The sequence below is a fragment of the Piliocolobus tephrosceles genome, chromosome 1 (genome assembly GCF_002776525.5).
Source record: "Piliocolobus tephrosceles isolate RC106 chromosome 1, ASM277652v3, whole genome shotgun sequence".
NCBI lineage: Eukaryota > Metazoa > Chordata > Mammalia > Primates > Cercopithecidae > Piliocolobus > Piliocolobus tephrosceles.
Genome location: NC_045434.1, coordinates 121,083,286 through 121,110,630, shown reverse-complemented (window position 1 = coordinate 121,110,630; position 27,345 = coordinate 121,083,286). Strand labels below are relative to the sequence as shown.

General features: G+C 37.9%; 1 protein-coding gene across 4 annotated transcripts in view; it reads left to right on the top strand.

Annotated features, from left to right (window-relative positions):
- Positions 1-27,345, top strand: part of CDC14A (cell division cycle 14A) — a 169,613-nt gene that overhangs the window by 10,541 nt on the left and 131,727 nt on the right. For all 4 annotated transcript variants that reach the window (XM_023191294.2, XM_023191296.3, XM_023191293.3 and 1 more), the window contains exons 3-4: positions 13,867-13,942; positions 27,099-27,191. In XM_023191294.2, coding sequence (XP_023047062.1) covers positions 13,867-13,942; positions 27,099-27,191 — 169 coding nt within the window. The remainder of the gene's footprint in view (positions 1-13,866; positions 13,943-27,098; positions 27,192-27,345) is intronic.

Below are 27,345 nucleotides of genomic sequence, written 5' to 3'. Positions count from 1 at the left end.
TTGTAAACCAATGCCATTTTTCAAAATCACCATAAATGTCTCTATATTAATAATATTTCAGGGAAAGGATATATCATACTGTATTGAACATTTTCCTCTCTTTGGTCATTTTGGTTGTTTCCTATGTCTTGTCATTTTAAGTTGTTCCAATTCACATTACTGAGGCAAAGTAGAGCTGTGAATAATTCTTTTTAAAGCTTTAGTTTCAATTTACTTAAAAAAAAGTGGTTTGTTTTAATCAACGAAATACTTCCAGGAGCACCAAAGAATTTTGTGTAGATTGAGAGTCATCAAAAATATTGCTCTATTTATTCAAAATATATGGCATTCCCGTATCTCACCCAGGAAGATTAACAATAGGGACACGTGAGTGAGTTAAGGAGCAGAAAGTTTAATAGGCAGAAGAAAAGAGAGAGGAGAGCAGCTCTCTCTGTCTCTCTCGTGAGACAGAGGAGTCCAAAAGGGAAAGGCAGGCCTGCAGCTGACCGCAACAGGTTTTATAGTCTGGCTTGGGGAAGCGGTGTCTGATTTACATAGGGCCCATAGATTGGTTCAACCAGGTGTGACGTTTACGTAGTGGGCGGGGAAGGTTGGTCACCCCACCCCAATCTCATTATGCAGGTGGACTTTCCACTCGGCCAGTGCCATCTTGTCTGCTGCTCGCTGTACATGTGGCTGGCAAAAAGAGAAGATGCAGCTGCCATTTTGAACATGCTTAGTCCCAGGTAGTAATATTCCTACTGGCACAACTGCCGACATTCACCTGTGCAAGTTTCCAGCTTGCTTGTTTACGTGCAGCTCTATTTTACAGGCTACACTTTGTTAGAAGAGAAAATGATTTTACGTCTGCTTTTCATTAAAAGGAAAACCTTACTGAGGTCTCCCGTACCCTCACTACCTGCCTGAGTAATTTCTTTTTAGCTCCTATGTCAAAAACATCTGGTAAATCATCACAATTATTTGTTTTTGACAGTGAATTCCTTTATAAGAAATACTTTGTGTAAACTATAAATTTGAATATCTCCTTTGTTGTTAATTTAATTTTTTGGTCTTAAATATGTTCATATCCCAGTGACAAATTGAAGAATTTGCCAGTTTAGACTTTTTTTTTTTTTTTTTTAAATAAAATTTAGTTTTCTTTTGGGAACCGGAAAAAGTAGTTTATTTCAAATTTGGTCCCCATGATTGATGTACTTTAATACATTTGTTCAGTTTTGTGTGTCTGGAAATGTGGCATTTCAGTGAGACAACTTCTACGGAGAATTGGAAAATTACATTCTGAAATATCAAAGTTTTATACTTTAATTTATGGAAACCTTTCTAAAATGAATATACATTTCTACCTTCTTAAGGAATTTTACTGGCCAGGCCCAGTGGCTCACGCCTGTAATTCCACGCTTTAGGAGGCCAAGGTGGGCAGATCGCTGGAGCAACATGCTGAAACCCTGTCTCTACAAAAAATACAAAAATTAGCCAGGCATGTTCCACATGCCTGTAGTCCCAGCTCCTCTGGAGGCTGAGGTGGGAGGATCACTTGAGCTCAGGGGGTCGAGGCTTCAGTGAGCCATGAGCGTGCCACTGCACTCAGCCTGGGTGACAGATCAAGACCCTGTCACACACAAAAAATAATTTATTGATCGCAATTTACTTTTTTTCTGTCATACACAGACTTCATCATTATGGATGATCATCATTTTTATTTTTTATTTTTGAGATGGAGTCTCGCTGTGTTTGCCAGGCAGTGGTGCAATCTCAGCTTACTGCAACCTCTGCCTCCCAGGTTCAAGTGATTCTCCTGCCTCAGACTCCCGAGTAGCTGGGACTACAGGTGCATGCCACCATGCCCAGCTAATTTTTGTATTTTGTTTTTTTAGTAGAGACAGAGTTTCACCATGTTCACCAGGAGGGTCTCAATCTCTTGACCTCGTGATCCACCTGCCTCGGCCTCCCAAAGTGCTGGGGTTACAGGCGTGATCCGTTGCCCCCGGCCCTGTGATCCTCACCACAACTTTTAGAGTAATTATTTTCCTTTTAAGAGCCTCAGTCACTTTATGAAATGTGAGGGTTAGCCTTTTGTGTATGGGAGAATCACTCATCATTCTGTTTTCTAACAAAGCTTTGCATGTACTGGCTGTATAGCTCTCCTGCCTTCAGAATACTAGCCTTTGAATAATGGGGTTAATTTATACTGCTGAGAATGTTTCTGTGGGAGTGAATTTTAATTTTCCCAGTGCATTCCTGAAGAAGTCTTTTGTTTTCATTAATCTGAGTCTCGAAGGGAGTTTTTATTAATTGAGTTTCTCTAATGAGGGATGTTAGAATTACAGACCCCGATACTGAAAGGGTTCTTGATACCATCTGGTCTGTTGTTTGACTTTAAGGCAAAGTGAAAGCACTCACCCATTTTACAGAAACAGCAGCTGACACCTGACCTGACTGGTATTTGCCTCGGGTTAAGACGGTAATAAGTGGAGAATGGTTCCTCACACTCTGGTGTTGTAAACCTGAACTTTCTTAGAAACCTGGACAATACATCAAGGGACAGGATTAATAGTTGATATTGGAGTTCTCTCCTTCCTTTATGATCTCAACAAATGTCAAACTTCTTGCAGAGGAGTAAGTAATAAGGATGTCAAGTTTCCTAATACATGTAGCTGCTTTCTAGTCTGTGGGTTTGCTTTCTGGCTGTGCAGAAAACAGTGAATTTCAGGGAAGAAGCTGTGTTCTTTTCCTTCCCCAAAGAGGAGATACCCTAAGGGAAATGTCTTCTGTACCCAGACCCAATGCACTGAGAGGACAGATAGAACAGAGTACATCAAATAGGACAAGTAGACCTTGAGAAACATTTGAACAGTTGAATGGGTTTGTCCAATAAGGATAACTAGAGTCGTAGACTCTGTAGACTCTATATAATGGCTAGAACATTACATAAGCTCTTATGATGTTACATAAGAGCTGGAAAGAACATTAGGAGCCATCTAATTCAGTGGCTTCATTTGATAGATGAGGATGTGGAGTCCCAGAGAGGCTGCGACACCAGCTTAGGGACATTGAGTGACCAAATTGGGACTGGAACCTTTTGGCACCCAGTGATCTTTAGTTCTACATGAGACTTCTTCGTGCGTGGGAAGCTTGTTAGATGTGCAGCCACTCTTCCCCAAGAAGTTGGCATCAGTGTGACTGTGGGTGGTTATGCTAAAGGGCTTGAGCAAAAACTCAGACTAGTGCCCTCATCTGAGGTTGGTATTCATTGTGCTTTAGGACCTTTTTAAAATGTGATCGTTATGAATTCAGCCATAATGATCATATCTCATACAGAAACTTTATCATCTGACTGGAGGGGTGCTGATATTATTCTAGTGATAGGGAAACTGTTAGGTAATGTGCAGCCCAGAGGCATTGCTCATCAGTTTCAACAAAATTTTACACACACGCACACACATGCACGCGCACATACACACACGATCTCATTTTGGAGGATACCGCTATCTTAGCATTTATCACATTGTAATAATATCTTTACCTGTCTTCTCAGTAGATAGTGAGCTCCTTGTGGATAGGGACTGGTGACCAATAGGCTTTTAGTAACTATTTGAGTGAGCAAGTGAATGAAGAGACAAAAAATGTCAGCAGTGCTGGTAAAACATTGAAAGGTTGGCATGCCTTATAATGATCTGATAGAATTTATTCATCCTATTTTTAAAGCAGTTAATCTTTTTTGTATTGCAAGTACTCTGTGATGAATATGCTAACTTGTAATGCCTTGCTCAGAATAGGTAGTCATAAATCTTGTAGAATAAATGGGTAATTCTTAGAATGTAGCTTATCTTTTTGCTGAGGAGTTGGGAATTTTCACATGAAGCTTCTAATGTATAGAATAAGGTATAACAATACTTCAAACAATGATTCCTCTGGGAATTGATTCACTTAAATTATAGTTTATTAGAAAAACTGAAGACAAAATAATGGTACATCATAAACTTCATAAATCTTGTGAGAAGAGATACACATGTTGAGTATGACAGCAAGGCTTCTAGGCCTAGCTTCTATGTCCCTTCAAATTTGTAGGACCAGCACCTGTGGGGTGGTGGGTGATCCTACCCTTGTGAACGTTTGCTGTGATACTTGGGCTCCTGTTTCTTTGTTCTGCTGGTCAGGAGATGAACCGCCTTCCTCCTTCACTTGCATGACTCCAAATGCTCCAATTCTTTTAGTTTCTTTCCTGTCAAAACAGAAAAGGGTTTGATTTTAGCTATTTACACTTAGTGAAAAAAAGATGGATGGACCGATTTTCACTTAATAGTTCATGAGTTTCATTCTAGGACTTGACTCATAATTTGCCAACCTTCTTAGAAGAAATCTGCAAATAGGTGGAGAGAATCATTTGTTCGTTTGTTCATTCATTTGGAGATGAAGCCATGGGTACTCTCAAATAATAAAATGTCCATGTTTTTCCCTGGCCACATGAGACCAAGAGACTCCTCCCCTCTGCCAAGACAAAGTGGGGACCCTTGCTTGGCTGTGGCTCTGGAGGCCTTTTCCTAGGAAATGCCAGGGTGGAGAAGACTCTGTCCATTGTCATTAACTTCAAGTTTAGGAGCGCACTCAACCCTCAGATTTCTGAATAGTCTCTGAAGCGCTTATTTCTACCATCTCCTCCCTTTTCACTATCCCTGGGTTGATGACCTTCCATTTCTTCTCTTCCACCCTGCTTTTGTTCTAAGCTGCCCAAATAGATATAGTTTTACTTCCTAGCACATTTGACTCATTTTAATTGATTATCAATTAATTTTTTTTATTGAATTTCCCTCTAGCTAATAGTATGTATTATTAGTATGTTTTCATTTTTCCCTCAACTCTGGTAAAGAAAGTTCTTACAAAGGAGCACGTTGTTGGAAGATGTCTTCTTTATTCACAGTATTTCATTATACCAAAGTTGGTGATAACCCAGCATGGTGCGAACAACTATCAGCAATTTTTCAATGATCTTGACATTAAAAAATGTATTTATTAATAGTAAGCTTGAAAACTATATGTGTAAGACTATATTATTTTAAATACATAAATGGTTTTATTAGTGTATTGTATCAAATGACCTTAAGATAAGATAGAGCTTGTTGGCTTTATATTTCTCTGTGACAATTCTGACTTTTGAAGACTTGTTCAAAATTATTCTTGGTTGTGCAAAACTTTTGACTGAATTTTTTTATTGTAACTTGAAGCTCATCCGTTTTTTTGTGGGATATAAAGGCTGGCCCACTGAGTTTCAACATACTGTGGGGTGGGAAGGCCTCTGGGTTTGGATTGCTTATTGTTTTTCTACCTTTAACCTGAGACTCTTGCCAAAAAAGAGGCATAACTACTTCATTGTTGCTATCTTTGGATAGCAGCCTGCTCTTAAAACAGCCTGTCTTTTTGAGAGACAGTGAAGGAGGGTGGGAACTATATCCTCACCTATTTTTCCATTCTCTCATGTTCTAAGTTCCAACTGGTTTTTTGGAAATATGACCCTCTTGAACAAAACAGGATAAAAATTACCAGGGCCTCATCTCACTGTTGGGAAATAATTGGGCCCTTGTAGGGAAAGGATATTGTCTTCAAACATTTTATCTATACTTCGTTTATGGTACTTGGTCATTTCTTTTATCTTTTATAGTTATTCTGATATGTCTTTTCATCTTGATCAGTATTGTCCATCAGTGCAGATCATTGTTGAATTCTGTAACCATTAGCTACATGTGGCTTTTGAACACATTTGAAATAATTGAAGAATTTTTAATTTGTTTCACCTTAGTTAATTTAAATTTAAATAGCCATGACTAGTGGCTACCATGTTGGAGAGTACAGATCAACTTAAGGATGATGTTTGTATTTGATTTACTTTCTTCTGTGTTATTGTAGTATACCAATTTTATTTCCTGGTGTTTGGTGAAATAGGTTCATATGTGAACCATATTGCTTTCAAAAGTACACGTGGCTAAGCCATTCTGATTGTTAGAAATTGTACATCTTTGAATTTGAGATTGAAGTTGGTTTGTGATGATTAGTATGAAACTGGAATTTGATGACTTGAATTCTTTTTAAAAAATTTCAACTTTTATTTTAGATTCAGGAGTATATGTGCAGGTTTGTATACAAGCATGTTTTGTGATGCTAAGGTTTGGGGTATAAATGATCCTGTCACCCAGGTAGTGAGCATAGTTCCCAATATACTCCCTTCTTCCCTCCCCACTTCAGTACTCCTTCATATCTATTGTTGCCATCTTTTTGTCCGTGAGTACTCAGTTATGTACTTCCCACTTATAAATGAGAACATGCAGTATTTGGTTTTCTGTTCCTGCATTTATTCATTTAGGATAATAGCCTCCAGCTGCATCCATGTTGCTGCGAAGGTGGAATGATTTCTTTTCTTTTGGATATATACCCAGTAATGGGATTGCTGGGATTGCTGGGTTGACTTTTTAACAGTAGCCATTCTGACTGGTGTGAGATGGTGTCTCATTGTGGTTTTGATTGGTGTTTCTCTGATGATTGGTGATGTTGATCATTTTTTCATCTATTAGGTGCTTGTATTTCTTCTTTTGAGACATGTCTGTTCATGTCTTTTGCTTATTTTTTAATGGGATTATTTTTTGCTTGTTCAACTGTTAAATTCCTTATGGATTCTAGATATTAGACCTTTGTCAGATACATAGTTTGCAAATATTTTTTCCCCTTCTGCATGTTGTCTGTTTACTCTGTTGATAGTTTATTTTGCTATTCAGAAGCTCTTTAATTAGGTCCCACTTGTCAATGTTTGCTTTTTGAGGACTTAGTCATAAATTCTTTCCTGAGGCTGATATTTAGAATGGTGTTTCCTAGATTTTCTTGTAAAATTCTCCCTTTTTTTTTTTTTTTTTTTTTGAGACAAGCTCTTGCTTTGTCACCTAAGTTGGAGTGCTATGGCATGATCATGGCTCCCTGCAACCTTGACCTTCTGCGCTCAAGTGATCCTCCTGCCTCAGCCTCCCAAGTAGCTAGGACTATAGGTGTATGCCACTACATCTGGCTAATTAAAAAAGAAAAATTTTTTTTTGGAGACAGGGTCTCATTTTGTCACCCAGGCTGGAGTGCAGTGGCACCATCAGAAGTCACTGCAGCCTCGACCTCCCAGGCTCAAGCAATTCTCCTGCCTCAACGTCCCAAGCACCTGGGACTACAGGCATACACTACCACATGTAGCTAATTTTTATATTTTTTTGGTAGAGATGGGGTTTTGCTATGTTGCCCAGGCTGGTCTCGAACTCCTAGGGTCAAGTGATCGGCCTGCCTCAGCCTCTCAGAGTGTTGGGATTACAGGCATGAGCTACTGTGCCCAGCCTAAAGTTTTTTTTTTTTTTGTAGGAATGGAGTCTCCCTTTGTTGCCCAGGCTAGTCTCAAATTCCTGAGCTCAAGCAGTCCTCCCACTTTGGCCTCCCAAAATGCTGTTTAATAAGCATGAGCCACGGCTCCTGGCCTCTTCTGGGATATTTAGTTTGAGATCTTACATTTGAATCTTTAATCTATATTGAGTTAATTTTTGTGTATGGTGATAGATAGGAGACCAGTTTCATTCTTTTGCATTTGTCTAGCCAGCTATCCCAGCACCATTTATTGAATAGGAAGTCCTTTCCCTATTGCTTATTTCTGTTGATTTTGTTGAAGATCAGATGGCTGTAGGTGTGCAGGTTTATTTCGGGGTTCTCTATAATGATCTGTTGTTCTATGTGTCTGTTTTTGACCAGTACCATGCTGTTTTGGTTATTATAGCCTTAGACTAGAGTTTTAATTTGGGTAATGTGATACCTCCGGGTTTGTTGTTTTTGCTTATTACTTTGGCTATTTGGCCTTATTTTGGTTCCATATGAATTTTAGAATAGTTTTTTTTCCTAATTCTGTGAAAAATGATATTGGTAGTATAATAGGAATAATGTTGAAACTGTAGATTGCTTTGGGCAATATAGCGATTTTAACCATATTGTTTCTTCCAATAACATGAGCATGGAATGTTTTTTCATTTGTGTTGTCTATAACTTCTTTTAGCAGTGTTTTGTAGTTCTCCTTGCAGAGATCTTTCATCTTGATTAGATGTATCCCTAGGTATTTTAGTTCTTTTGAGGTATTGTAACTGGGATTACATTTTTGATTTGGCTCTTAGCTTGAATATTATTGGTGTATGGAAATGCTACTGATTTTTGTACATTGATTTTGTATCCTGAAACCTTATTGAAGTTGTTTATCAGTTCCAGGAGTCTTTTGGCAGAGTCATTAGGATTTTCTAGGTATATCATTATATTGTCAGTGAAAAGAGATAGTTTGACTTATTTCCCTATTTGAATGCCTTTTATTTTTTCTTTGGTTGCTTGCTCTGGCTAGGACTTCTAGTACTATGTTAAATAGGAATGGTAAGAGTGGGCATCCTTGTCTTACTTCAGTTCTTAAAGGGAATGCTTCCAACTTTTGTTCATTCAGTATGATGTTGGTTGTGGGTTTGTTATAGTTGGTTCTTATTATTTTGAGGTATGTTCCTTTGATGCCCAGTTTGTTAAGGTTTTTTATCATGAACGGATGTTGGATTTTATCAAAAGCTTTTTTTGTGTCTTTGAGATGATCACATTTTTAAAGTTTTAATTCTGTTAATGTGGTGCATCACATTTATTGGTTTGCATATGCTGAACCAACCTTGCATTCCAGGAATGAAGCCTACTTCGTTGTGATGCATAAACTTTTTGAGGTGCTGCTGGATTTGGTTTGTTGAGGATTTTTGTGGATAACTTGAATTATTTTTGCTTTCTCAAAATTTGCTCAAAGTGAATTTAAAAAGCTGAAATAACCATAGCTAAAAATCCCAAATTTAACTTAAAATTCTACCAGTGTCAATATTCATATTCAAGTAGAAAAACAAGGTATATTAGTCAAAAGTTTTGCTTCAATTAACCTAAGGGTAAGAAAATCTCTTATATAGAAAAAAGGTTACCTTAATCAATACTGGTAGGTGCATATTTATACACAGGCATACCATGGAGATATTGCAGGTTTGGTTCTAGACCACTACAATAAAGCAAATACTGCAATAAAGCAAGTCACACAAGTTTTTTTGGTTTCTCAGTACATATAAAAGTTTTGTTTATACTATACTGTGGTCTATTAAGTGTGTAATAGGATTGTGTCCAAGAAAGAAATGTATATACCTTAACTAAAAATACTTTATTGCTAAAAAATGCTAATGATCATCTGAGCCTTTAGCAAGTTGTAATCTTCTTGCTGGTGGAGGGTCTTGCCCCAGTGTGATGGTTGCTGAGTGATCAGGGTGGTGGTTGCTGAAGGTTGGGGTGGCTGTGGCAATTTCTTAAAATAAGACAGCAGTGAAATTTGCCATATTGACTGACTCTTCCTTTCATGAAAAATTTTTCTGTAGCATGAGATGCTATTTGATAGTGTTTAACTCAAAGTAGAGCTTTCAAAATAGGAGTTATTCCTCTCAAACCCTGCTGCTACTTTATCGACTAAGTATGTGTAACATTCTAAATTTTTTGTTGTCATTTCAACAATATTCACAGCATCTTGAACAGGAGTACATTCCATCTTAAGAAACCAGTTTCTTTGCTCATTCATGAGCAAAAGGTGTGAGTATGATAAAGTTGAATGAGAAGCAACTCCTCATTCAAGTTTTATTATGAGAATTCAGCAATTAGGCTCTACTTCTAATTTTGGTTATCTTGCCATTTCCACTACATCTGCAGCTACTTCCATCACTGACATCTTAAACCCCTCAGTGTTACTCATGAGGGTTGGAATCAACATCTTCCAAACTCATGTGAATGTTAATATGTTGACCTCCTCCCATAAATCTTAAACCTTATGAACCAACCTCTGCTAACTTCATACTTTTATTCTGCAGCTTCCTTACCTCTCAGCCTTCATAGAATTAAAGATAATTAGGGCCTTGCTTTGGATGAGGCTTTGGCTTAAGGGAATGTTGTGGCTGGTTTCATCTTCTGTTCAGATCACTAAAACTTTCTCCATATTAGCAATAAAGGTATTTTGTTTTCATATCATTCATATGTTCCCTGAGGTAGCACTATTAATTTCCTTCAATAACTTTTTCTTTACATTCACAGTTTGGCTGTTTGGATCAAGAGGCCTAGCTTTTGGCCTATCTTGGCTTTCAATACACCTTCTTCACTAAGTTTAATCATTTCTACCTTTTGATTTAAAGTGAACCATATGCAACTTTTCCTTTTACTTGAACACTGAGAGGCCATTATAGGGTTATTAATTGGCCTAATTTCGATATTGCTGTGTCTCAGGGAATAGGGAGGTCCAAGGAGAGGGAGAGAGATGGGGGAATGGCTAGTTGGCGAAGCAGTCAGAACACATGTGACATTTATCAATTAAGTTTGCCATCTTATTTGGGTACAGTTTGTGGAGACCCAAAACAATTACAGTAGTAGCATCAAAGATCACTGACCATCATAATAGATACAATAATAATGAAAATTTAGAATATTGTGAGAGTTACCAAAATGTGAAGTAGAGACATGAAGTGAGCACATGCTGTTGGAGAAATGGGACTGATAGACTTGCCTGATGCAGGGTTGCCATGGTCCTTCAATTTGTAAAAAAATGCACTATCTGTCAGCATGATAAAGTGAAGTGCAATAAAATGAGGTATGCCTATACTCTTCATTTTGGTTCTTTTCAGTTAGTTTTTGTTGACTTGTCTTGGACTGGTCAGTAAAGGGATTATAGGTATGGTTCATTTTGGATTCGTGGGTATTTTGTTTATATTTACATTACAACACTACACTGGGAACTTAAGAAATGAGTCTAGAACTTTTATTTCAGATCACTGCTGCTTTCTTTCTTTGACATCTCTGTGTTCTTCTCTTGAAGCCTGTGTACAGGGACAGCTAAATTTGGTGCCACCTGTAATGTAAATTTCAAAATATTACCAACTTGCCTAATAGGGATAAAATATACAAGTTCAGTATTCTTTATTTATCTAAGGCAAGTGGCTATTGGCAGATTTTATGTAATGTAATGACATAGTTATGATAATGTCATTTGGGTGGCAGCAAAAAAATTAAATGACTAATTCAAAGGTCTTTTGGGATGGATTTGGGAAATATGTTGATGTTTAGTAAATTTGTGGTCTAGACTAACTTGAACTTAAAGCATTAATGAGCAAACTATTTCATAATGAATACTTGTTTCTGGCTTTGTATTATGTGTAGGACATTCTTCTAATCATAAGTATATGATACAGTCCCTGACAGAGAGACTAACATTGTAGTTGATTAAGTAGAATCAACACTTAAAATAATTTGCAATATTTGGTAGTATATATAGTAGACTAAAAGAATGACTCAGATGGTAAGTTTTGAAAACTTTGAGAGAAAGGTAGTGTTCCCTAGGATGATTGGAAAGGCTTCATGGAGAAGGTGGGATTTGCACTGGACTTTGTGCAAGGTAGAGGATGGCAGAAAGAAAAGGAGGACACTCTAGACAAGGAAATCAATATGAGTAGAGGCTTAGATTAAGAATACATATGGAATATTTAGGAATAAGGAATAGACATGTTTGTTGGAATGAAGATTTCCTATGGGACCTCTCAGGAGATAAGGCCAGCCTGGAAGCTAGGGGAATGTTGTGTAAGGCTTTGATTGCTGGACCAAGGAGTTATTCTAAAGGCAGTAAGAAACCATTAAACATTTTTGAATAGTGGGAGGATATGTGAGAACTGAGACTTTATGAAGACTAATGTCTTTCTTGGAATACAGGATGAAAGGGAAGGGGAGAGAGATTTTAAAAAGTATAGGCACTTCTCAAAAGAAGACATTTATGCAGCCAACAGACACATGAAAAAGTGCTTATCATCATTGGTCATCAGAGAAATGCAAATCAAAACCACAATGAAATACCATCTCACACCAGTTGGATGGCGATCACTAAAAAGTCAGAAAACAACAGGTGCTGGAGAGGGTATGGAGAAATAGGAACACTTTTACACTGTTGGTGGGACTGTAAACTAGTTCAACCATTGTGGAAGACAGTGTGGCCATTCCTCAAGGATCTAGAACTAGAAATACCATTTGATCCAGCCATCCCATTACTGGGTGTATACCCAAAGGATTATAAATCATGCTGCTATAAAGACACATGCACACATATGTTTATTGTGGCACTCTTCACAATAGCAAAGACTTGGAACCAAACCAAATGTCCATCAATGATAGACTGGATTAAGAAAATGTGGCACATATACACCATGGAATACTATGCAACCACAAAAAAGGATGAATTCATGTCCTTTGTAGGGACATGGATGAAACTGGAAACCATCATTCTCAGCAAACTGTCACAAGGACAGAAAACCAAAACCACATGTTCTCACTCATAGGTGGGAATTGAACAATGAGAACACTTGGACACAGGAGGGGGAACATCACACACCGGGGCCTGTCATGGGGTGGGGGGAGAGGGGAAGGATAGCATTAGGAGATATACCTAATGTAAATGACGGGTTAATGGGTGTGGCACAGCAACACGGCACATGTATACATATATAACAAACGTGCGTGTTGTGCACATGTACCCTAGAACTTAAAGTATATAAAAAAAGTACAGGTGTGAGATGAAAAGGATCTGGACTTCTACTGGCAAAATAGGAAGAGAAAGGGAAGGGATGAATTAGAGTAGTAGCTTGTTTGATATATCAGAATTAAATATTTATTTGTGGGCCTATTGTGATTGAGAGATTTAATGCCTGAGTGACTGGGAGAAGCAAAGTGTTTTTTCAGTCTGAAGGGCTGATGTGAAGGAAAGATGGGTTGAGTTTTAGATATTCTCAGTTCCAGGTGATGGAAGGGCCTGTAGGTGGTGGACCCAGCAGGTAGTCGAGATGGAGAAGACTGACACTGGCTCTCAAGTGGAAGAGACATCACTTTTCCATAGGGTCATTAGTTGAATTCATGACGTTGGCTAAGAGAGCTACAGATTGATGACTGTATCCTGGAGCTGTTAGGGGATGAAGAGAGCGGGAGGAGCCAGTGTGTCTTATAATACAGAAAGTTCATGGAGAACGAAAACTGAAAAAAGACCACTGGATTTAAGATACTTGAGAATTGTGAGCTATGTTTGAGTGGAATAATTGGAATCCAAAGTATACAAGTAAGTTTATGACTAAAATATATGATAAAGAAATAAAAGCAAGTAGTACAGGCCATCTACTTGTTATATTCCTGTTGGTTCTTTCCTTGCCTGCTCTTTAGTGTGTTTACTTAAATGGTCTGGCAGGCAGATAAAAGGAGGTGGAACTTAAAACTGTCCAATTAGTTTCCTTTTTTTTTTTGAGATGGAGTTTCGCTCTTGTTGCCTAGGCTGGAGTACAGTGGTGCGATCTCTGGCTCACTGTAACCTCCACCTCCTGGGTTCCAGCGATTCTCCTGCCTCAGCCTCCGGTGTAGCTGGGATTACAGGCAGGTGCCCCCGCTTCTGGCTAATTTTTTATTTTTAGTAGAGACGGCGTTTCTCCATGTTGGTCAGGCTGGTCTCGAACGCCTGACCTCAGGCAATCTGCCTGCCCTGGCTTCCCAAAGTGTTGGGATTACAGGCATGAGCCACCGCACCCAGCCACTAGTTCCCTGTTAAAATAGAGACTAGTTAGAGTAACTAGAGGGCATTAGGATGAAAGCATTAGTTATTTGGATTATACCATAGATCAGATTGGTTATAAGATAATTGAAATTTGATTGTAAATTTAATGAAATTAAAGATGAACATTGATGTTACTGAAAGTTGTACTTTTACTAAATACTAACTTTTTTGTTTTTCTTGTATCTTAGTTTCTATGCAGATTTTGGACCGCTGAACTTGGCAATGGTGTACAGATATTGCTGCAAACTAAACAAGAAACTAAAAGTGAGTATTGTAGTGATATTTGTAATTTGGAGTTAAAATATTTGAACCATAGGGTCTGCTCAGTGGGGTTGGTGTGCATGCAATATTTAGTCAGATGATCTTGATCTCTGGAAATTTATGTGAGTAGTTCACCTAGAATTTGGAAGTGATCCTCCTGATTATACCACAAAGGACATGCTAACCTCTTTCAGTTTTCAGAATGAGTTGCAATATGAGCTGAATGAAGTCACTGGAATAGTGATCTAAGAAAGAAAGCACAAATCCTTTTAGGCTGTTGTTAATGAGTCTATCAAATTCCCTCCTAGGATAATTTTTCTGAAACTTTCAGATATGCCTGTGGACCCTATTTCCAAGTGATGAAAAGGGCTCATCATGGCTGGAGCTGTGTGCATAACATTTTCTGTTTGGTCAAGATTGAAATTTTTTGCATGTTTCTTAAATGTTCTGTGTGGTTAACAGCCAAGTGAGATTGATGAACCAGCAGTGACAGAGAATGGAATTTTAACTGAGATGATAGCATTCTGGTCATACATTTAGTATTCATCTATATTTTTGGTTTCACATGGGTATCTGGTTTCATTTTCTGTACTTTTATGTGGATTTTGACATGTGGCTTTTTTTTTCTTCTTCAAGCATATGAGGAAACTCATCTATATACCTAGTTTTAGTGAACTTCTTCAAGCATATGAGGAAACTCATCTATATACCTAGTTTTATCACACAGAAAGCAGTATGTATCTCGTTGTCTTCCAATTTCTAAATGAAGATCTTAACGATTTCAGTTTGAAAGACAAAATACTATACAGCAGACTCTTAAGGGTAAATAATAAATTATAGTGCTCAGGTATTTTACTCTTTCTGCTGGGTAAAATATTACTAGTGTTACATAGTACAATGCCTTGGACATGTTAACATGTGATTGTCTTTTGATTTGATTGGTTTTTAATGAACTTAGGTATAAAAAGCAGTCTGATGGAGAATTTCCTGTAGAATATGTTGTATCCTTATGAATTTGAAGTTTTGCCATTGATTTCAAAGTGAGAGGTGGACATGGAATTATACCAAAAAGAATCAATAATCATATAACATATTAGGTTGGTGCAAAAGCAGTTGTGGTTTTTACAATTACTTTTAATGTTAAAAACCACAATTACTTTTGAACCAACCCAATAAAATCTGTTTTACTCAACTTTTATAGGAATTAACTTATAAAGTTGTCTGACTTGAAAAGATACATGTAAATTCCTTTAATTAAGCCAGATCTGTTTTTCAGAAAAGAAACCAGTATTTTAGAAAGTAAAATAGAGGTTTTTGCAATCACCAAGGAAGTAAATAATATCCTTTTTAAATAAAATGAACTTTTAATGGCTGAATAAACAAGAAAAGGAAATTAATAAATAATGGAAGTCTATTTTTTTCTTTTGAAGACCAAGGAATTTCTTTGCTGTCTTGATTAGTCATTAGTATGTAGTTGGAATGAATTGGGTGTTATAATTAATCTGGGAACTAAATACTATCTAGGGTAGCCAAAGAGAAAGGAGTCATTATCAGGAAAGTAAAATCACTAGTGTGACTCAGTGTTCTACTCATAGCAGTTGCACAAGATTAGATGGGTTGAGTTGAGACTATTTTTTTCTACCATTTCCTACACTGAACAGTATGGTAAGTGTATGTATGTAAACTTGTTTCTATTTGCTTTCATTTATAGTGCTTTGTTTCAACATTATGGAAGTTTAATAAAGTTTAAACTTTATTAAAACTCCACTTGGTTCATTTTAGTGGTAAGGTAATCTGTTGGATGTCTGGAATGACATATGTAGCTTTAGGACAATTAATGGGCACTGTATTACTTGCTGAATGATTGCGTTTTAAAAACTTAAATGTTGATAAGTCGTGAGTTATCTCAATGAAGCATACTAAATAGAATCTCTAATTAGGAGAAAAAGATTTACTGTACCAATCCAAAGTTGGAATTGCTTCAGTTTTGTGGAATCTTAGTTTCTTCATCCGTGAAACAGGAATTATAGAACTGTCACGGGGTGGTGGTTAGTATTGTATTAGAAAATATATGTGTCTTAGTCTGTTTTGCCTTGCTACAAAGGAATACCAGAGGCTAGGTAATTTATATATAAAGAAAAGAGTTATATTTGGCTCACGGTTCCACAGGCTTTGTACATGAAGTATGGCACCAATATCTGCTTCTGGTGAGTCCCTCAGGAAGCTTTCACTCAAGGCAGAAGGTGAAGGGGAACAGTCATGTCATATGGCGAGAGAGGGAGCAAAGGAGAGGGGAGGGAGGTGCCACACTCTTTTTAACAACCAAATCTTGGGGGAACTAAGAGTGAAAACTCACTCAATCCCCTCAGAATGGCACTGAGCCGTTCATGAGGGATCTGCTCCCATGACCCAAGGCCCCACCTCTTAACACTGGGGATCACATGAGATTTGCACAGGACAAATATCCAAAGTGTATCAATATGTAAAAGCTTTGTACATTTTAAAGTCCTATACATAATAAAGTTACCAATGTAACATTTGTGAATTCTGATAGGGAATATAATAAAGACAGTTCTTCTACAAAATTGATGAACACCTGCCTCTCAGCCTTAAAGCTATTGTTTCTATATGGGAAAGCTGTCCAATATAATTTTAGCAATCTAAATGAGCATTTAGGCAAGACTCAGAAAGGGAGGCCTGGGAAAGGTGTGTGACTTGCCCAATGCAGCAGGTAAAGTCAGTGCTAGATTTCATGGCTCTCGACTGCATTTTTCCTGTCCTCCTTTCCACCTTCGGTAGCAACCATAGCCTCTGGTTTAAAGTCACCCTTTGTTCACTCTTCGCGTTGCCCCAGCTACCTCACCTTGTTGTCCCACGCTGACTTTGAGTCTTCTCTGCCTCTTTCATTCCTGTAAGTGTTAGGGCCATTCTGTCTGCTTCACTTCCAGGAACCCAGACTCCAGATTCTCCCCTTTGGAAAATGCCTTTGTTACTCACCTTGCACATTCTGTCCCTCTCACACTACTGGGATTGCTAGACTTTCAGTCTCCCTGTTCTCTCAGTCCACTGGCACCCTGCTGATGTCTCTTGCATGCAGCCTGTGGTCACTTACTTCAGTAAGGTCTTGGGTACTTTGCTTTCTTGTCTTTCTGCCTTGTCAGCTCTCACCCTTGGTGTCTTCCCAGTGGATGATTTCATGCACTAATTTACTGGGAAGCAGCAATACCCTTGCCACTCCCAGCCTTGCACTTTACTCTGCCATACCAGCTGTTCCATGCATTTGCTCATGAAGACCAGTCTGACTGGGATGTCCTTACCCTTTGGCTTGATAGTTCTTCATTCTTTAATACTTTGTCCAGCCACTACCTTTTAGGAAGCATCTTCCTGTCCTTTTGGACTGGATTGAGGGTGCCTCCCTTGTTTTCCCATAATTCTCTGTGCAGCTCTCTATCCTTGATGAATTGTGATGACCTGTTTGCACCTGTCATTCTCGCTAGACTATGACCTCCTAGAGGGTGGGAGGTGGAGGATATAATATATCTTTGTGTTCTCAGTGCCCAGTGCAGGGACAACAGACACACAGAGACGTCTTTTGACTTTGTCATGATCCCCTTTATTTGCAGATCCCCCTTTCTCCTTTTGCTTCCACAGGTTGCAGAAGAAGAGCCGGCCTCCATCCTTCCTGTGCGCTGATTTCTTAGCCCTTTCTTATCTCACTTTTGCCTTCCCTACTCTACTGAAACTGCTCTAATAGCATCTTAAATGCCGAATCTGATGGCATTTGCTGGATCCTCAAACTCCTTTACTTCTCTGAGTAATTTCACACTGTGTTAACCAGTAACAACTTCTTAGAATTCTTCTCTTGTGTGATTTCCCAATTCTTTTAGGCACATTTCATTTTTTAGTTTGGAAATTTTTATTCCTTCCAAGAAAGCTTGTATGATTTTTCTTCCTTATTCTATGCTTTATATAGATAGGTAATATTTTGCTGTACATTTTATTCCAATCCCAAATTTCTCATTTTTGAAATGAGAAGGTATTTTTTCCAGTTGATGATTTGAGGTGGTGATTTATCGCTATTTTTGTGTGTATGTGTCCATACACATGCTATTCCCAATGCCCTTATTTTAATTATGTCAATTAGAATGGAAAATTATTCCATCAAATGTATGCTTAGATTAAAAATCCAAACATAAAAGGCATCATCACCAACAAAAAACCTGCTTTAAAAAATTGTCAGTACTAGGATTGAAGCAGTAATAGGTTACTTTTTGGTATTTCCCCTAGGATAAGGGGACGCAATCAAAAGAGGGAAGATGCATTGAAGTGAGAACAATTTGTTAAACTGTATGTTATTTAATGTTAAATGTCATCAATGATTGATAGGCTAGAGCCGGAATTATTATTCTGGTAATTCAAGGGATCCATAAACCCTTGAAATTATATGTACAATTTTGTATGCATTTACATTTTTCTTCTGGGAGGCTTCATGGCTTTTCTTCAGGTTCTCAGAGGGATCGTTGACACAGACAATGCTAAGAACACTGGGCTAACGTCTTCTGAAAAAGAAGACTTTACTAACAAAAGACAAAGTTGTGATATTTTGAAAAAACTGAATACCTTCCTCAATCTATTCTTTTTTTTTTTTTTTTTTTTTTTTGAGATGGGGTCTTACTGTGTCACCTGGAGTGCAGTGGTGCGGTCATAGCTCACTGCAGCCTCAAACTCCTGGGCTTAGATGATTCTCCCACTTCAGTCAACTGACTAACTGGAACTATAGGTGTGCACTGCTGTACCCCACCCAGCTAACTTTTTTTTTTTTTTTTTCCAGTTTTTGTAGAGGCAGGGACGCACTACGTTGATAAGGCTGGTCTTGAACTTCTGGGCTTCAGCTATTCTCCTGCCTCAGCCTCCCAAAGTGGTGGGATTACAGGCATGAGCCACTGTGCTTGGCCATCAATACAGTTTTAATTATTGATTTCATTTTCCTCTGAGAAAAATAAAACCTCAGCTTGGAGAAAAAAAATCTCTAAAAAAGGGGGACATTTTCTAGGGCAGTGCTTTTTTTTTTTTTTTAATACCTGCTGTTATGAATCAACAGGATAATTACAGTAATCTTGAGGACTGTTTTAAAAAAGGATTAAGGGAATATTCACAGAAATGTAATTTTAAATTTACAAAACATCCCACATAGCCCTTTCAGGGTAAAAGGGGAAGGGGGTGGTCATGATGAAACCAATGATTATATTGAAGCATTGGAAGTATCTGGCAGATGGTGGGGCTTAGGGAATGTCCTTGTTGCTGAATGAATCAGTGCCATAATCCTATCCTGGAAACCAGGCACCTGCCCCATATCAGGTGGTTATATACATAAGAACTCTTTTGATATAATGACTAGACCACCCTATTATAACTACAAAAACATGCTGAGATTTCTTCATGTGGTTCTCATCTGTTTCTAGCTCATGGGTTTGTAGGGAAGAAAAGCAAGCTACATTCTGGAGATAGTTCATGTATTTTAAAGAGGTTCTAGGGGCTCCAGAGCAATGTCATCTCCCATGGGAGCGAGCCTAAACAGAGTTTGCAAGGCAAGAACCACTTATGCCTGTTAGGAGTCCTCAGGCAGGAAGAACCCCGTTTATAGAGAATCCCACATGCCTTCAATTATTGATTATTAACACGATCAAATCATCTTTATGAGGAACTTTTCTCTGACATTTTGACTTCTGCTTTAATCAACTGTGCTCTTTCGTTAATGAAATGTATTGGGTTTGTAACAAAATGGGCCACACAGAGACACCTTTTTCTTTTTAAAGGAATGATTCAATCTATTTCATCTTGGCACTAAATAAAACCATAAACCATATTTTGTTTTGTACAGCCAAAGAACATTTTCCAGAGTATTCCTTTCCTGAGAAAGTTGGAGGTAAAACTTGTAAAGGTCATGGCTGCTCACAGGAAGACCTGCTCATTTTATCGCTTTTGCAGTGAGATGAACACTGATTGCTATGGAGATGCTGATTGCTGCGGCCATTACTGGTCTAGCCTAGCCACCTGTAAGAGAATGATGCCTTGGTCATTGCGGTCTCTGTGCTGTGATCTCCTTAATGTGACCATGATCATTGACAGAACTTGCATGTTTAGGAGGTGCATGGGCTCTATTTTTATTAAACAGCATCTTATCCAGGCGGCACTAATGTCTTCCTTAGCTCAGTCAGACTGATTCATACAGCTTAATTAAATACAGCGTTCTAACCAAATAACTTGAAGATTTTACTTTTCTGTGTTTCTTTAAATTGACCATTAACTCTTTTTTTTCTTTTTGCCTTTGGCTTTGAGCCTAATTGTATCACCTTTTGTTATTGAATGGTTAAGTAGTTTGTGCTCTCCTGACTGAAGCTGAACAAGTGCATGATTTGTGTTTGTTGCCATAATCCGAGCGTAGCCTGAGCTATTTGTTATTTGTGCAGCTTGTCATTATTTTTTCTCTCTCCAAGTTGCTGTGGCTTGTGTTTTGCAAGGTGTTATCCCACTAGAATATAACCTTTCACATAGCTTTTCTTTCCAAGATGGAAAATGTCTGGGGTCAATACCCTTATCTTAATTTGTATTGTTCTATCATAGCAGTCATTGTACTTTGGTTTATAAGTACATTTAGTATTTATGATATACACTTATGATTTACATAACAGGGGCAAAACTTTGACTCTCAGGTAAGCAATACAGAAATTTCTGTAGGTTTGATTATGTTAATTGATAGATAGTCAATACTAAATTCCACCTTTTATCTACTTTTTTTTGCCTTATTAAATGAAACACTTACTGTACCTGTAATTAGTATCATTTTATTGGTCCTTGTGTGCTGTAAATGCATCCCTATACAGTTATTCTCCTCTGTAATAAGCCTTGGCCAATATTTTGCATTAAATATTCATTAGCCTTTGAGGTTAGAGAGTGGGTTTCTTCTCCCCTTGTCACTGCATTGCTCAGCAAAGTGTTTGACACACAACAGCTGCTCATTTTATGCTGATGGAACCCATAGAATCTTCTTCAGCAGCAGTATGATGGCACCCAGATTTAGCAAATTGGTCACCTGTGGCCTGCATTCTGTCCACAGACATGTTTTCTTGAGCATAAACACTGTTTAAAAAACTTTAATTCATAGTCAATATCTGCAGTTTATGAAAGCTTCCATTTTGACTTTTTTGAAATATTGCAGTATCTGACCATTCTGCACCCAGATTCCCTCACGAGCAGCAGGTTGGAGCTCAGTGTGCTTTGGATAGGGAATGCTTTTCTTGTTTACCAGCTGCCCCACTTCAGATTCTTGGCACCTGAGAAGGTCTGAATTTGGAACCTCTGGAATAATGACATTTAAGGCAGCTTAATTACGGAATCATTAAAGGGACTTGTTCCTAAAGTGTTATCACCTGGAATGCATAAATTTACAAATTGTAATAAGGTTTGCTGAGGAATCTGGGGAAATGTGTTTTTTGTAAAATGCTTTTAAAAGGCTTATTGCATGATTTAGAATTCCTTTTTAAGAGAATGTTGAGTTCTTTGGGGACAACTTGACCAGATGGACAGCGTTTTAGCTTCCATATAAAAGATTCCCATTGATGGAACCAGGTACATGTTTAGGTAGTGCTTCTCCAAAATTTAGCCATTTCTTAGAGTAGTGGATTTCAATGTGTGATGTCTGGACCAACAGTGTCAGCATTACTGGAAAACCTGTTAGAAATGTAAATTCTCAGGCCCTACTGAATTGGAAATTCTGGAGGTGAGACCCAACAATCTGTGTTTTATTATATAAGCCCTGCAGGTGATTCTGAACCAATCTGTTAAAAGAATGAAATACAATACAGTAATAATATGATACGATTTAGAGTTAGATTTAATTATTTCTGAAAAATCTTAGTACTATTGACCAATTCAACCTGATAATTATTTAAATTCTGAAGCATGAAATTTGTTATGGCCTCACAATTAAGATTTAGACAAATTATCAGGCTCAGTGAGAAAGTTCTGGATTGATCCTGCTTACTACTCTTGCCATGTAAATGTTCCTCAAAGGCCCTCTCTGGCTCTGGGCTTATGTTCTCCTTGTAAAACACAGTATGCTCATTATATTTTAGCCTTGCCCAGGACCTCTAGTCTGGGAGACATTATGTTTCTGATTAAACTAGACCCCTCTGGTGCCATTTCTATTGCTTTGGGAAATGTTGAAATGTCACAAGTGAACAATAAATGCAAGCCGTTGTTATGGTTATTATAGAGGGCTGGCTGTGTCCACTTCAGTCTAGAAAGTTCAGAAGGGTATTTGCTTTGTAATCCCCGCACTTTGAGAGATTGGGGTGAGCAGATCACTTGAGGTCAGGAGTTCAAGACCAGCCTGGCCAACATGGTGAAACACCGTCTCTACTAAAAATACAAAAATGAACCAGGTGTGGTGATACCTGCCTGTGGTCCCAGCTACTCAGGAGACTGAGGCACGAGAATTACTTGAACCTGGGAAGTGGAGGTTGCAGTGAGCCAAGATCGTGCCTCTGCATTCCAGCCTAGGTGACAGAGTGAGACGGTATTAAAAAAAAAAAAAAAAAAAAGAAAGAAAAAAGAAGGGTATTTGTTCTAGTTTCAAGATAGAAATCTAAAACATAAGGTGGATAGTGGCTGCCTGCAGATTGTGATTTATAATGGGTCATGTGCTGTGCTGCTACAGAGCCGGCAAATAGTCCAGAGGTCTTAGTATTCTTTCTGTGACCCCCTCTATTATATATTTACACTGTATTTATTGGAATTGACCGATTTTAAACGTCTTTGCTATGGAACACGGTGTTTTTGTAACCTGTGAGCTTCTTGTGTAAAGCAGAAAATAATCTGTAATAGAGCAGATAGCTCATTGAAAGCCTGTGGCTAAGGCATAACTTTGCAAGTGTTCTCCTTGAAGGGCCCACTCATCATATTTGCTTTGTAATCCCTGCACTTCGAGAGGTTGGGGTGAGCAGATCACTTAAGGTCAGGAGTTCAAGACCAGCCTGGCCAACATGGTGAAACTCCATCTCTACTAAAAATACAAAAATTAGCCAGGCGTGGTGACACCTTCCTGTGTTCCCAGCTACAGAGGAGACAGACTGGAATAAGGAAGAAGCCACTGTCCAATTTAGAGGCGTGATATTCTCCTGATATTAGGGCAGAATCTGAGAAAACATCGACTGGGCTCATATAGAGTCCTGTCCTATTGTCTCCAAACTGTGACTTTGTCTGCATGGTAAGGTTCTTCCATGAAAGATCTCAAAAGAGAAGTTAATGTTCCGTAGAAGGTACTTCAGTCATCAGTGTCTGCACTGGGTGTTAGTATTGCTTCTTCTAGGGTGCTTTGATTATGTAATAGTATTTTTTAAGTGGGGGACATGCTTAAAATTTGAGAGGGAAAAACATTAAAGAGTTTTTTTTTTTTTAAATCAGCCCACTCATATAAAACATCAGCTAAAAAATTGACAAAATATGTTGTTATCCCTCAAATTTTTGTTCCAATACCAAAATGTCTCCTCTGTTGAACAGCATCACTGGTATAAAACCATGGGCCAGGATGGCTGTAAGAGGGAGGCCCAGTTGTGAAAAGGACATTAGCACAAGGCCTAATTTTGAGATTAGCAAATTTGAGATTAATTAGGAAATTAGGACAAGGTCTAATTTTGAGATTGGCAGATTGTTCTCTGCTCTCATTCACTTTGAATTCGTTTTGATTCCTCGAGTGAGAGAACTCCACTCTCAGTGATTTGGCCTCGGAGATATTGGCCAAGCTTCACTAAGCAGGAAATCATTTCTTGGTTGGAGTGCTTTTGAAACTTAACTGAGGAAACTGAATTCCAAAAATATCTAAGCAAAGTAAATGCTAGCAGCTTTAAACATTTTCCTAAAAATCAGGCAGAAAGCTCTAAAAAAAAAAAAAAAAAAAAAAAAAAAAGTCAGTTATGTTTGCTTCCTGTGGGCAGTTTCTCATAGGAAATATTTTTAAATAAAGTTTCTAGGAAGATTTTGTGAAGACTATGCTTTACCTGATGTAATTTATGAAAGCTTATAAAGTTTAAACATTCTTCTAAAATCTTTAAAGTGCTAATTTGTATTATATTTACTTAAAGAATATTTATAGCTATACAGTGAAAAGAAAGTCTTCCTCAGAATTCTGTCCTTTAGTTTTACGGTTCATGTTCCAGGATAAGTCTCTGTGTTCTATATACTTTAGAATGAGAGAGAGATAAAACAAAACCAGGCAAACACAAAAGATTCTACTCCCCTCAACCCCCTCCAAAAAAACCCAAGGAAGAAATCACCATCAGTGATGAAAGAACAGCACTATGACTTGTCCCTTTCAGCAAGTAGATTTGTAAAATAGTTTCACATTATTAAACAATAGCAGTAGTTTGTCATGAAACCTAAATTCTTAGTAGAAAAGAGCATCAAAAAAGCTAATCCAGACTTGAAGATAGACTGTTGATATTTTCTTCCCCACAGGTATTTTAGGGAATTAGGAAACATAAATAGTGAGAGGCTGGGAGCCAGGAGAGCGTTGAGTCCCTGTGCTCAGTCTGACTCATGTTTATTGAGAGCCTGGCCTGTGTAAGGCAGTATTTAGATATTTGCAATTCAGAGATGATGGGAGATGCTTAGGTCTGAAGAGACTTTATTTCCTTTTTGGTAAATCAAACATAACTTATTGATGGAGAACAAATAAGTGGCAAAACCAACCAACCACCCAACAGACAATGAGACAATGAAATAAAACAGAAAAAGGAAATGTTCAGGCAGTCAGTAGTCCCAAATTAAGAAAGTGAGGAATCAAGTGTCAGCACCATTGGTTGTAACCTTTACATCTCTAGGTAACTTCAAGGCATCAACTCAACTGAGCTGAATTAAATGCTGTGCCTTTTTTCTCTCTATTTCATAGGAGTATCTGTATAAACCTGTCAGGAAATAAGGGCATTGGCAATAAGAGACTTTCTTTGAGTCAAATACTATTTTTTGTTTGTTTGTTTGTTTTTGAGACAAATTCTTATTCTGTTGCACAGGCTGGACGGCTGTGGTATGTTCATGGCTCACTGCAGCCTCTGTCTCCTGGGCTTAAGTGATACTCCTACCCAGTGTTTTTGTAGAGATGAGGTCTTGCTATGTTGCCTGGGCTAGTCTCAAATTCCCTGCCCTAAGTGTTTCTCTCGCTTTGGGTGTTGGAATTACAGGCATGAGCCACCAGGCCTGTCCTCACATACTAATTTTTAAAAGTTTAATAAAAAGGGCACTACTGGCTGAGTGTCGTGGCTCACGCCTGTAATCCCAGCACTTTGGGAGGCCAAGGCAGGTGGATCGCTTGAGCCCAGGAGTTCAAGACCAGCCTGGACAACATGGCAAGACCTCACCTCTACAAAAAATACAGATATTAGCTGGACATGGTGGCATGTGCCTGTGGTCCCAGCAACTCAGGAGGCCAAGGTGGGAGGATTGATTGAGGCCAGTAGGTCAAGGCTGCAGTGAGCCAAGATCATGCCACTGCACTCCAGCCTGGGTGCTAGGTGACAGAGTAAGACCTGTCTCAAAACAAAACAAAACAAACAAAAAAAAAAGGTAAAAGATAAAAGGGTACTACTATTTTCAGATAATGTGATTCTAGGAGTTTGAGACCAGCCTGGCCAACATGGTGAAACTCCGTCTCTACTAAAAATACAAAAAGGAGCCGGCCGTGGTGGTGGGTGCCTGTAGTCCCAGCTGCATGGGAGGCTGAGGCAGGAGAATGGCTTGAACCTGGGAGGCGGAGGTTGCAGTGAGCTGAGATTGTGCCACTGCACTCCAGCCTGGGTGACAAAGCGAGACTCTGTCTCAAAAAAAAAATTATATATATATATATATACATGATTTTTGGTTATAAAAGAAATGTCTGACTTGGAGTGATGAAGATTTCTGGGCTCATTGGAGGGATACCCTTTCTGTGGTTACATGATAAAGCCAGAGTGTTACAGTTTTGTCTTAGAACAGGCTTCAGAGATGGAAGAGTTTTTTTTTTTTTTTTTTCCCTCATAGACAATAGCAGGATCAAGAAAAGTACATAGTTGAGCTCTATTTACCTTTTTAAAAGAGGTTCTAAAAGCAGGGATTTTCTGTATGTTGTAGTCAATTTGTAAGATAGAAAAAGCTGCTTTTATAGTCAATGTGAATTTATAGACGAATATTGAAATGTACTTTTGTGCCTGTGTTTTTTTTTTGCTAGCCCATTAAAGATAGTTTATGTGCCTATATTTCAAAAATCAATTGTTAAAATACATAAATTTTGAAAAGTGAAGAAATCAAGCAGATTTCATTGAATTGCATTGTGTTCCCATTGTCTTATACTTATTTGAGTTTTGATTAATAATTTGATTTCATTTTACAAGATCTTTTTGTCATTTTTTTCATGTTTAGCATGTGTACAACATGCCATGTTGATTATTTTGAACTTAGTTAAATACTTGAGCATGCAGCATATTGCCTGGCATATAACGTGCTTAATAACTGTTTGAATTCATGAATTTAATGGATGGCTATTTGTAATGTGTTGTATTAAGATGTTTGCTGATATAATTTTTTAATGATCTTTTTCCATTAACCATGTATTTTCAGATATTAAAAGGGGGTTGTTATAGAACATCCCAGAAAGAAAATATTAATATTGGTCTTTAAAAATAAGATTTTTTTAGAGATCACAGTAAGACTGGTTGACATTTAAAAAAATTGTGTTATATGAAAACTATAGATAACATTCCTGGGAGTGGGAGTGGCATATAGAGGGTAACAAAGGGTGAAGAGACTTTCTGTAGAAGATTAAGAATAAATCATCAAAAATGTTTCCTCGTAATAGGGATGCCAATAATTTAATTATTTTCCACCATATTAGTTTCTTTTCTTGGAGAGAAAGATATTAATTATATTGTTGATTCTTACATTATGATTGGGCTGTACAAAGTCTGAGCTAGTAATTCTCTAACCCTCAAATGCCATAGAAATTAAAGTTGAAAGTTGTTAAATTTTATGGGTTGTGGTACATCTTGAAGGTTAAGAGATGATGTTTGCCTTCTGTATATGTTAACATTGTCTCTGTGGTTACCTTATTTTTTTTATCTCCTCTTTCCAGTCATATAGTTTGTCAAGAAAGAAAATAGTGCACTACACCTGTTTTGACCAACGGAAAAGAGCAAATGCAGCATTTTTGATAGGTGCCTATGCAGTAAGTACCTTCTTCATGATTATTTTCTATAATCAGGCCAGTGAAATGCTAACACTGTCAAAGAAAATCCATACCAGTTTTTTAGTGGGATTGACAGATGGTGGAGATTATTAGCAGTTTGGGAATTGATCTGTAGTGGGAAGTATGGACTAGC